Consider the following 12,587-nt stretch of genomic DNA (forward strand, 5'->3'; position numbering starts at 1 on the left):
AAACTTTTGACCTGTGTCATTGCCAACAAAGGGTATATAACAAAGTATTGAGAAACTTTTGTTATTGACCAAATACTTATTTTCCACCATAATTTGCAAATAAATTCATTAAAAATCCTACAATGTGATTTTCTGGATTTTTTTTTCTCATTTTGTCTGTCATAGTTGACGTGTACCTATGATGAAAATTACAGGCCTCTCTCATCTTTTTAAGTGGGAGAACTTGCACAATTGGTGGCTGACTAAATACTTTTTTTCCCCACTGTATAACAGACTGACCTTAGCCCCCTGGCACATAGCCTCCAGTATGCTGCAATAGTCTGAGATGGGGGGTCGGGGTACACTGTGACAGGGCCAACCAGGCACCCCTGGACAGGGCCAACCAGGCACCCCTGGACAGGGCCAACCAGGCACCCCTGGACAGGGCCAACCAGGCACCCCTGGACAGGGCCAACCAGGCACCCCTGGACAGGGCCAACCAGGCACCCCTGGACAGGGCCAACCAGGCACCCCTGGACATGGCCAACCAGGCACCCCTGGACAGGGCCAACCAGGCACCCCTGGACATGGCCAACCAGGCAGGATATAACCCCACCCACTTTGCCAAAGCACAGCCCCCACACCACTAGAGGGATATCAACAGACCACCAACTTACTACCCTGAGACAAGGCTGAGTATAGCCCATGAAGATCTCCTCCACCTCATGAGCCCGAGAACCAGTCTTCAGTAAGTCAGTAACCTCAGCAGTGGAGCTTGCTTGTATAAGCCTATGTATGGCTGTGCAATGGCATAGCCTTGTTTTGTTAATTTAGCAGACAAGACGCTCTTATTTCCCGAGCCCTTATCACAATCAAGACACACCTATTTTATAGCAAAACACAAATAACAGAATAATATAACAGAATAAAATATAACAGAATATTTTTCCAAATGAATAAAGTTGGCAGTGCGAAGTGGTGCGCATCTGGAACAGTTATTCTCAAAGAGTGATAGTTACAAACCAAAATCTGTCTCTTCGATATAGGCCTAAAGACATTGGATTTAGTTTAATTTGCCTGTTCTTTGGCATTTTCTGAATGGATTAACAATTCCACATTGAACACTGCATGGTGATGAATTACAGCCACGACATATGTTTGGTAAGTAAGGCTTAATGATTCTGATGAAAATACACTCTTTGTCTTTATCAAACTAATGTTTTTGCATATTTTCAGTGTGGAACCTGTCTATGTTTAGGGGGGTTATAGCCTAGGATAACAATTCTAAATGGCACTAGCAGGTCACAAAGTAGCCTATGCAAAAATAGATGGGACGCAATTATTCCAGAACTGCAGCTCGTTGTTGGAACACATATTTCCCTACTTCAATCAACCAGTCCATTTATATTTTGATATAACTGTTGTCATTTGGCAAGGAATGTAGCTCGTGTATCCCATCAGCTAGAGGCATTTTTTATGATTTTATAGGCATTTATTTCAGTAGGCCTAATGGGAGCTTGTGTGGAAACGCAGCATGTGTGTGTAGAGGGAGCTGTCGGAATGCAATTGAGTGAGTGAGACACGGAGGGGAAAGGGAATTTAGGGAGAAGAACTGTGTGATGCTTGCCTTGGTAAATGTGTTTTGTTGTGTCCCGCAAATGCACATGTACTAATAGAACACTAGAGTCAAAGCAAATAAACATTGCCTTCAAGCCCCAAAGCACATTTCACCAAATAGTTTTACAGTGTATATATACAGTACCAGTCAAAAGTTTGGACACACCTACTCATTCAAAGGTTTTTCTTTATTTTTACTATTTTTTATATTGTAGAATAATAGTGAAGACATCAACACTATGAAATAACACATATGGAATCATGTAGTAACCAAAAAAGTGGTTTGCCACCCTTTGCCTTGATGACAGCTTTGCACACTCTTGGCATTCTCTCAACCAGCTTCATGAGGTAGTCACCTGAAATGCATTTAAATTAACAGGTGTGCCTTCTTAAAAGTTAATTTGTGGATTTTCTTTCCTCAATGCATTTGAGCCGATCAGTTGTGTTGTGATAAGGTAGGGTTGGTATACAGAAAATAGCCCTATTTGGTAAAAGACCAAGTCCATATTATGGCAAGAACAGCTCAAATAAGCAAAGAGAAATGACAGTCCATCATTACTTTACGACATGAAGGTCAGTCAATATGGAACATTTCAAGAACTTTTAAAGTTTCTTCAAGTGCAGTCGCAAAAACCATCAAGCGCTATGATGAAACTGGATCTCATGAGGACCGCCACAGGAATGGAAGACCCAGAGTTCCCTCTGATGCAGAGGATAAATTCATTAGAGTTACCAGCCTCAGAAATTGCAGCCCAAATAAATGCTTCACAGAGTTCAAGTCACAGACACATCTCAACATCAACTGTTCAGAGGAGAGGGATTATCATTTGTTTTTCAACAGGACAATGATCCAACACACCTCCAGGCTGTGTAAGGGCTATTTTACCAAGAAGGAGAGTGATGGAGTGCTGCATCAGATGACCTGGTTTCCACAATCCCCCGACCTCAACTCAATTGAGATGGTTTGGGATGAGTTGGACCGCAGAGTGAAGGAAAAGCAGCCAACAAGTGCTCAGAATATGTGGGAACACCTCCAAGACTGTTGGAAAAACATTTCAGGTGAAACTGGTTGAGAGAATGCCAAGAGTGTGCAAAGCTGTCATCAAGGCAAAGGGTGGCTATTTGAAGAATCTCAAATATAAAATATATTTTGATTTGTTTAACACTTTTTTTGATTACTACATGATTCCATATGTGTTATTTCATAGTTTTGATGTCTTCACAATTATTCTACAATGTTAAAATAAAGACAAACCCTTGAATGAGTAGGTGTATCCAAACGTTTGACTGGTAGTGTGTATATATTCAGTTGAAGTTTACATACACTTAGGTTGGAGTCATTAAAACATGTTTTTCAACCACTCCACAAATTTCTTGTTAACAAACTATAGTTTTGGCAAGTGGGTTAGGACATCTACTTTGTGCATGTCACAAGTAATTTTATCAATTGTTTACAGACAGATTATTTCACTTATGATTTACTGTATCACAATTCCAGTGGGTCAGAAGTTTACATACACTAAGTTGACTGTGTCTTTAAACAGCTTGGGCAATTCCAGAAAATGTTGTCATGGCTTTAGAAGCTTCTGATAGGCTAATTGACATAATTTGAGTCAATTGGAGGTATACTTGTGGATGTATTTCAAGGCCTACCTTCAAACTCAGTGTCTCTTTGCTTGACATCATGGGAAAATCAATTGAAATCAGCCAAGAACTCAGAAAAAAAATTCTGGTTCATCCTTGGGAGCAATTTCCAAACGCCTGAAGGTACCACGTTCATCTGTACAAACAATAGTACGCAAGTATAAGCACCATGGGACCACGCAGCCGTCATACCGCTCAGGAAGGAGACGTGTTCTGTCTCCTAGAGATGAACGTACTTTGGTGCGAAATGTGCAAATCAATCCCAGAACAACAGCAAAGGACCTTGTGAAGATGCTGGAGGAAACCGGTACAAAAGTATCTATATCCACAGTAAAACGAGTCCAATATCGACATAGCCTGAAAGGCCAATCAGCAAGGAAGACTACGGTTTGCAACTGCACATTGGGACAAAGATCATACTTTTTGGAGAAATGTCCTCTGGTCTGAAGAAACAAAAATAGAACTGTTTGGCCATAATGACCATCGTTATGTTTGGAGGAAAAGGGGGGATGCTTGCAAGTCGAAGAACACCATCCCAACGTGAAGCACGGGGTGGCAGCATCATGCTGTGGGGATGCTTTGCTGCAGGAGGGACTGGTGCACTTCACAAAATAGATGGCATCATGAGGAAGGAAGATTATGTGGATATATTGAAGCAACATCTCAAGACATCAGTCAGGAAGTTAAAGCTTGGTCGCAAATGGGTCTTCCAAATGGACAATGACCCCAAGCATACTTCCAAAGTTGTGGCAAAATGGTTTAAGGACAACAAAGTCAAGGTATTGGAGTGGCCATCACAAAGCCCTGACCTCAATCCTATAGAAAATTTGTGGGCAGAACTGAAAAAGTGTGTGCGAGCAAGGAGGCCTACAAACCTGACTCAGTTACACCAGCTCTGTCAGGAGGAATGGTTCAAAATTCACCCAACTTATTGTGGGAAGCTTGTGGAAGGCTACCCGAAACGTTTGACCCAAGTTAAACAATTTAAAGGCAATGCTACCAAATACTAATTCAGTGTATGTAAACTTCTGACCCACTGGGAATGTGATGAAATAAATAAAAGCTAAAATAAATCATTCTCTGTACTATTATTCTGATATTTCACATTCTTAAAATAAAGTGGTGATCCTAACTGACCTAAGACGGGTAATTTTTACTAGGATTAAATATCAGGAATTGTGAAAAACTGAGTTTAAATGTACAGTGGGGAAAAAAAGTATTTAGTCAGCCACCAATTGTGCAAGTTCTCCCACTTAAAAAGATGAGAGATGCCTGTAATTTTCATCATAGGTACACGTCAACTATGACAGACAAATTGAGGGAAAAAAATCCAGAAAATCACATCGTAGGATTTTTTATGAATTTATTTGCAAATTATGGTGGAAAATAAGTATTTGGTCACCTACAAACAAGCAAGATTTCTGGCTCTCACAGACCTGTAACTTCTTCTTTAAGAGGCTCCTCTGTCCTCCACTCGTTACCTGTATTAATGGCACCTGTTTGAACTTGTTATCAGTATAAAAGACACCTGTCCACAACCTCAAACAGTCACACTCCAAACTCCACTATGGCCAAGACCAAAGAGCTGTCAAAGGACACCAGAAACAAAATTGTAGACCTGCACCAGGCTGGGAAGACTGAATCTGCAATAGGTAAGCAGCTTGGTTTGAAGAAATCAACTGTGGGAGCAATTATTAGGAAATGGAAGACATACAAGACCACTGATAATCTCCCTCGATCTGGGGCTCCACGCAAGATCTCACCCCGTGGGGTCAAAATGATCACAAGAACGGTGAGCAAAAATCCCAGAACCACACGGGGGGACCTAGTGAATGACCTGCAGAGAGCTGGGACCAAAGTAACAAAGCCTACCATCAGTAACACACTACGCCGCCAGGGACTCAAATCCTGCAGTGCAAGACGTGTCCCCCTGCTTAAGCCAGTACATGTCCAGGCCTGTCTGAAGTGCATTTGGATGATCCAGAAGAGGATTGGGAGAATGTCATATGGTCAGATGAAACCAAAATATAACTTTTTGGTAAAAACTCAACTCGTCATGTTTGGAGGACAAAGAATGCTGAGTTGCATCCAAAGAACACCATACCTACTGTGAAGCATTGGGGTGGAAACATCATGCTTTGGGGCTGTTTTTCTGCAAAGGGACCAGGACGACTGATCCGTGTAAAGGAAAGAATGAATGGGGCCATGTATCGTGAAATTTTGAGTGAAAACCTCCTTCCATCAGCAAGGGCATTGAAGATGAAATGTGGCTGAGTCTTTCAGCATGACAATGATCCCAAACACACCGCCCGGGCAACGAAGGAGTGGCTTCATAAGAAGCATTTCAAGGTCCTGGAGTGGCCTAGCCAGTCTCCAGATCTCAACCCCATAGAAAATCTTTGGAGGGAGTTGAAAGTCCGTGTTGCCCAGCGACAGCCTCAAAACATCACTGCTCTAGAGGAGATCTGCATGGAGGAATGGGCCAAAATACCAGAAACAGTGTGTGAAAACCTTGTGAAGACTTACAGAAAACGTTTGACCTGTGTCATTGCCAACAAAGGGTATATAACAAAGTATTGAGAAACTTTTGTTATTGACCAAATACTTATTTTCCACCATCATTTGCAAATAAATTCATTAAAAATCCTACAATGTGATTTTCTGGATTATTTTTTCTCATTTTGCCTGTCATAGTTGACGTGTACCTATGATGAAAATTACAGGCCTCTCTCATCTTTTTAAGTGGGAGAACTTGCACAATTGGTGGCTGACTAAATACTTTTTTCCCCCACTGTATTTGGCTAAGGTGTATGTAAACTTCTGACTTCAATTGTATATTTTCTTGTTAAAGATGGAGTTTTGACGTCAGTTCGAGTTCTCATGCCAATCCCTAGTTCATCAGTGTGTGTAAACATTAAGACTTCCCTTGGCTGCTGAAGAAGGCTGGAATAGAATGGAGAATGGCTTGCGGGGTTGTGTGTGTGTGTTTTTGTGAACGCAGTGTGTGTGTGGTGTCCTGTCTCTGGTGAATCTGAATAACCTTGAATTACTTGAGTTTCTCTGCAACCGCTGTATACCTGCAATAACCCTGCACCTATTACGATAAAACTCAATGAGAAAAGGATACATATTCATTCTGAATACATTATTTATACTGAACCAAAATATAGCAACATTCAACAATTTTAATGAGTTACAGTTCATATAAGGAAATCAGTCAATTTAAATAAATAAATTACGCCCTAATCTATGGATTTCACATGATTGGGCGGGGGTGCAGCCATGGGTGGGCCTGGGAGGGCATAGGCCCACCCACTTGGGAGCCAGGCCCAGCCAATCGGAATGAGTTTTTCCCAACAAAAGGGCTTTATTACAGACAGAAATACTACTCAGTTTCATCAGCTGTCTGGGTGGCTGGTCTCATACGATCCCGCAGGTGACGAAGCCAGATGTGGAGGTCCTAGGCTGGTGTGGTTACATGTGGTCTGCGGTTGTGAGGCCGGTTGGACGTACTGCCAAATTCTTTAAAATGACGTTGGAGGGGGCTTATGGTAGAGAAATGAACCTTCAATTATCTGGCAACAGCTATGTTGGACATTCCTGCAGTCAGCATGCCAATTGCACGCTCCTTAAAATCTTGAGACATCTGTGGCATTGTGTTGTGTGACAAAACTGCACATTTTAGTGGTCTCCAGCACAAGGTGCACCTGTGTAATGATAATGTTGTTTAATCAGCTTCTTGATATGCCACACCTGTCAGGTGGATGGATTATCTTGGCAAAGGAGAAATGCTCACTAACAGGGATATAAACAAATTTGTGCACAACATTTGAAAGAAATAAGCTTTTTGTGCATTTGGAACATTCCTGGGATCCTTTATTTCAGCTCATTAAACATGGGACCAACACTTTAAATGTTGCGTTTATATTTTTGTTCAGTGCAGTTTAGATTGTAGTTAGTAGTGTCGTACATAATGAGTGAGGGGTTGGATACAAGTTGAGCTGATGTCAATGATCTTTTCTTAGATGAAGTAGTGAGACACACAGTTCAACCTGCAGCATTAGTTGTGTGTGTATGTACAGTGAGGGGAAAAAAGTATTTGATCCCCTGCTGATTTTGTACGTTTGCCCACTGACAAAGAAATGATCAGTCTATAATTTTAATGGTAGGTTTATTTGAACAGTGAGAGACAGAATAACAAAAAAATCCAGAAAAACGCATGTCAAATATGTTATAAATTGATTTGCATTTTAATGAGGGAAATAAGTATTTGACCCCCTCTCAATCAGAAAGATGTCTGGCTCCCAGGTGTCTTTTATACAGGTAACGAGCTGAGATTAGGAGCACACTCTTAAAGGGAGTGCTCCTAATCTCAGCTTGTTACCTGTATAAAAGACACCTGTCCACAAAAGCAATCAATCAATCAGATTCCAAACTCTCCACCATGGCCAAGACCAAAGAGCTCTCCAAGGATGTCAGGGACAAGATTGTAGACCTACACAAGGCTGGAATGGGCTACAAGACCATCGCCAAGCAGCTTGGTAAGAAGGTGACAACAGTTGGTGCGATTATTCGCAAATGGAAGAAATACAAAATAACTGTCAATTTCCCTCGGCCTGGGGCTCCATGCAAGATCTCACCTCGTGGAGTTGCAATGATCATGAGAACGGTGAGGAATCAGCCCAGAACTACATGGGAGGATCTTGTCAATGATATCAAGGCAGCTGGGACCATAGTCACCAAGAAAACAATTGGTAACACACTACGCCGTGAAGGACTTAAATCCTGCAGCGCCCGCAAGGTCCCCCTGCTCAAGAAAGCACATATACAGGCCCATCTGAAGTTTGCCAATCAACATCTGAATGATTCAGAGGAGAACTGGGTGAAAGTGTTGTGGTCAGATGAGACCAAAATTGAGCCATGTACCGTCAAATCTTCCCTCAGCCAGGGCATTGAAAATGGGTCGTGGATGGGTATTCCAGCATGACAATGACCCAAAACACATGGCCAAGGCATCAAAGGAGTGGCTCAAGAAGAAGCACATTAAGGTCCTGGAGTGACCTAGCCAGTCTCCAGACATTAATCCCATAGAAAATCTGTGGAGGGAGCTGAAGGTTCGAGTTGCCAAACGTCAGCCTCGAAACCTTTAATGACTTGGAGAAGATCTGCAAAGAGGAGTGGAACAAAATCCCTCCTGAGATGTGTGCAAACCTGGTGGCCAACTACAAGAAACGTCTGACCTCTGTGATTGCCAACAAGGGTCTTGCCACCAAGTACTAAGTCATGTTTTGCAGAAGGGTCAAATACTTATTTCCCTCATTAAAATGCAAATCAATTTATAACATTTTTGACATGCGTTTTTCTGGATGTTTTTGTTGTTATTTTGTCTCTCACTGTTCAAATAAACCTACCATTAAAATTATAGACTGATCATGTGTTTGTCAGTGGGCAAAAGTACAAAATCAGCAGGGGATCCAATACATTTTTCCCTCACTGTATGTGTTGTTCCATACAGGAGACCAACTCACTGCTGGACCTGCTGCTCGGCGAGGAGTTGCAGACACACACTCCGACACACCCTGCGAGTCAGGGAGAGACAGAGGAACTGAGGGCCCAGATCAACCAGAGACTACAGAGAGAACTGACTGGGTTCATGAACACTTTACTGCACCGCCTCAAACACACCACCGACAGGTACGGTAAAAAAACACACACACACACACACACACTCCCCCTCTCTCTCTTTTTCTCTCTAACTGATAAGGCTACCACCTCCAATTGCCAGCCTCTGTACCTCTGGTGTTTATTTGTGAGAGTATGGAGTCATTTGTATGCAAAGCCTGTTCCGTATCGCTGAAGAAAACTGCCTGTAGGCATTCTCTACTTATCATACACACACACGCCGAAATACACCTACAACACGAAGACAAACAGGGTAGACATCTCCCCCACAGTCATTCATTTTTAGTGTTTCTGACTGAACAAACTGCGTTTGTCATGACTGCTGCTTTAACTGTTGTATAGAAATAGCTCATCCTAGCGTGGTGAGCTATACTGATAAATGATTACACAAGTGTGTTTTATCACATTGCTGTTAAACTACTGTATTCTTCTCATCTTCCTCAGTCAGAAGTGCTTAGGGCCATGGAAGCAGCACCAATGACATTTCACCACTAGCTAGCGAGCTTCCCCTGACAGTAGAATTAAAAAGTCTCTTCATAAAACATGAATTAAAGAATTATAATTTTTGCCTTTTGGTGTGTGTGTGAATGTGCACATGTGGTATTATTCACACTGCCTGTGGGGCTTGATTAATGTTTAATACCATGAAATTATAGAAGAGGCTGAACAAAGCTTATGACTACAGTGGGATGCATTTTTTATGTTCTGTGTGGTGATATTCATATCCGTATCCATGAGGCTAAGAACATGTTACTCTCAGTAATAGAAGGAGCTTAACGTTTTCCTTGATGTTAGTCTGATTATAGATGGCAATATTTGTCTCTGCCCACCTTCCCCTATCACACACTCTTCCTCCCCTTCACTTTCACTCCTCTCTCTCTCCTTCCCTCTTTCTTTGTCTGTTTTCCCCTCTTTACTCCTCTTTTTCCTCCTTCCTCTCCCTCCCGGCATCTCCTCTCCCTCCCTGCATCTCCTCTCCCTCCCTGCATCTCCTCTCCCTCCCTGCATCTCCTCTCCCTCCCTGCATCTCCTCTCCCACCCGGCATCTCCTCTCCCTCCCGGCATCTCCTCTCCCTCCCGGCATCTCCTCTCCCACCCGGCATCTCCTCTCCCTCCCGGCATCTCCTCTCCCTCCCGGCATCTCCTCTCCCTCCCGGCATCTCCTATCCCACCCGGCATCTCCTCTCCCTCCCTGCATCTCCTCTCCCTCCCGGCATCTCCTCCCCCTCCCGGCATCTCCTCTCCCTCCCGGCATCTCCTCTCCCTCCCTGCATCTCCTCTCCCTCCCTGCATCTCCTCTCCCTCCCTGCATCTCCTCCCCCTCCCTGCATCTGCTCTCCCTCCCGGCATCTCCTCCCCCTCCCGGCATCTCCTCTCTCTCTCCCCCACCAGGTTTTGCTTGGCGTTGGCGGGGCCCTTCGAGAGCCAGCTGGCAGTGCGGTTGCTCCAGTGCCTGCGGGTGTCAGATGCCCCACGGTTCTACGGCCTCCCCAGTCTGGAGAGGAATCTTCTGGGCATGGTCAGCCTCACGGCCCAGCCCGGCTGGAGCTCACACTGTCCCACCATGGAGCCCCAGTCTCTCTGCACCAAGTACCTCAGCGGACTACTGGAGGTGTGTGTTGGGTGCGGGAGTGGAGGGGGTGTGTGATGTGCTCCCCAAAGCTTCTCTCCTTGCCGCTTGGGCCAGAAGGAGTCTGCGGCCCCCACACATTTGTCAAAGTGAAAATTACCTGTGAAATTAGTTATTTGTAGTGAAATATCAGCCCTCTAGAAATTGAGGAAGACAATACCTTTGGAATTAATTAAATCCAACCACAATCTGCTGCTGAACATGAATAAATATACAGACTACAACGCAGTAAATTGTTGATAAATCATCCCAGCTGGTTCCATCTGGTTCTACCCATAGCCAAGAACAGCAGAGCACTGTCCTGTTCAGATAAGCAAAGTAGTGCTCAGTGTAGCGTAGTTCAGCATTAGAACACACAGCACAGCACAACCTAGTTTGGCATTGCCTGGGACAGTCTGAAAAAACAGCACAGCTCACAACAGTATACGCCTAGCATGGTCCAGTACAACCTAACCTAGCACAGATGATTCCAAGCTTTTGCCTCTCACCCCCTGTCTCCTCCACCCCTCACCTGTGTTTCCCTCACCCTTGACTCCCCCATCCCTCACCCCATGTCTCTCCCAGTACTCTATGGCTCTTAGGATGATCTTCATCTGGCCTTGGCCTCTCTCACTCCCCTCTCTGTTTGCAGGCTAATCAAAGCTAAGGTCCCAGCTGCATTTAAGACTCATTTAGATGCTCTGAATAAAACATTTTAATTAATGAACAGACTGTTGAGTGCATCACTGGCCTCAGTGCCCTGTTTCCTTCTAGTCCCGAGCAGGGTTTGGGTCATGAGTAAAAATTTGAATTGGAATATCTGTTTACTTCCTGATTTGACTTAATTAGTAATACTGTTGAGATATTGTTGTCCTTCCCCTAGCATCGGCTCTGAATGGGTTTCGTATTGGGCAGGGCTCTACAGTGCGACCATTTTAGCCGCGTATGTGCCTAAATATTTTGCTGTGCAACCTGGAATTCTTATTTAGGAGCACTGTGCTCCTAAATTTCGATGTGTGTGCCTAGATTTTTTAACTTAGGCACACACGTGCCCCTTTTTAAAAAAGCTCAGCGTAGAACCCTGTTGGGAATTATTAGTTATAATGTTGAACCTTGTGTCATCTTCCAGGTGATCTCGTCATTCTACGTGGAGTGGGGGGGTAATTCCATGTCCTTCATGGGGAAAGGAGTCACCAAGAACGCTGTCATCTGTCTGCTTCACATGTCCCACGAGATGATGGCCCAGAGCAAGGACAAGGTCAGCAACCCAGCCAGAACTGCACTGATTGCATTTCTACACTAAAGATTAAACAAGATTTTTCATTGTGAAATGTATACTGAACAGAAATATGAACGCAACATGCAACATTTTCAAAGTTTTACTGAGTTACAGTTCATGGAAGGAAATCAGTCAATTGAAATAATTTCATTAGGCCCTAATTTATGGATTTGACATGACTGGGCAATGGGCGCAGCCATGGATCATAGGCCCACCCACTTGGGAGCCAGGCTCACCCACTGGGGAGGCAGGCCCAGCTAATCAGAATTAGTTTTTCCTCACAAATGGGCTTTATTAGACAGAAATACTCCTCAGCCGATCCCGCAGGTGAAGAAGCCAGATGTGGAGGTCCTGGGCTGGCGTGGTTACACGTGGTCTGCGGTTGTGAGGCCGGTTGGACGTACTGCCAAATTCTCTAAAACATCGTTGGAGGCGACTTATGATAGAGAAATTAACATTCAATTCTCTGGCAAAAGCTCTGTTGGACATTCCTACAAGGTGCACCTGTGTAATGATCATACTGTTTAATCAGCTTCTTGATATGCCACACCTTGGCAAAGCAGAAATTATCACTAACAGGGATGTAAACAAATTTGTGCACAAAATTTGAGAGAAATAAGCTTTTTGTGCATGTGGAAAATCTCTGGGATCTTTTATTTCAGCTCATGAAACATGTTGTGTTTATATTTGCGTTCAGTATAGTAGTAGACAGATGAGTGAATGTGTTAATGTGTGCTTCCTGCATGGAAATGTTTCTCCTTTTGTTTGTGCATCAGT

At 43.6% G+C, this 12,587-nt stretch overlaps 1 protein-coding gene across 1 annotated transcript in view; it reads left to right on the forward strand.

Annotated features, from left to right (window-relative positions):
• Positions 1-12,587, forward strand: part of rttn (rotatin) — a 63,742-nt gene that overhangs the window by 35,979 nt on the left and 15,176 nt on the right. The window contains exons 27-29 of the mRNA XM_084152018.1: positions 8,756-8,934; positions 10,315-10,534; positions 11,661-11,789. Of these exons, the coding sequence (XP_084008144.1) occupies positions 8,756-8,934; positions 10,315-10,534; positions 11,661-11,789 (528 nt within the window). The remainder of the gene's footprint in view (positions 1-8,755; positions 8,935-10,314; positions 10,535-11,660; positions 11,790-12,587) is intronic.

The sequence above is a fragment of the Coregonus lavaretus genome, assembly GCF_964263955.1.
Source record: "Coregonus lavaretus genome assembly, chromosome: 34".
NCBI lineage: Eukaryota > Metazoa > Chordata > Actinopteri > Salmoniformes > Salmonidae > Coregonus > Coregonus lavaretus.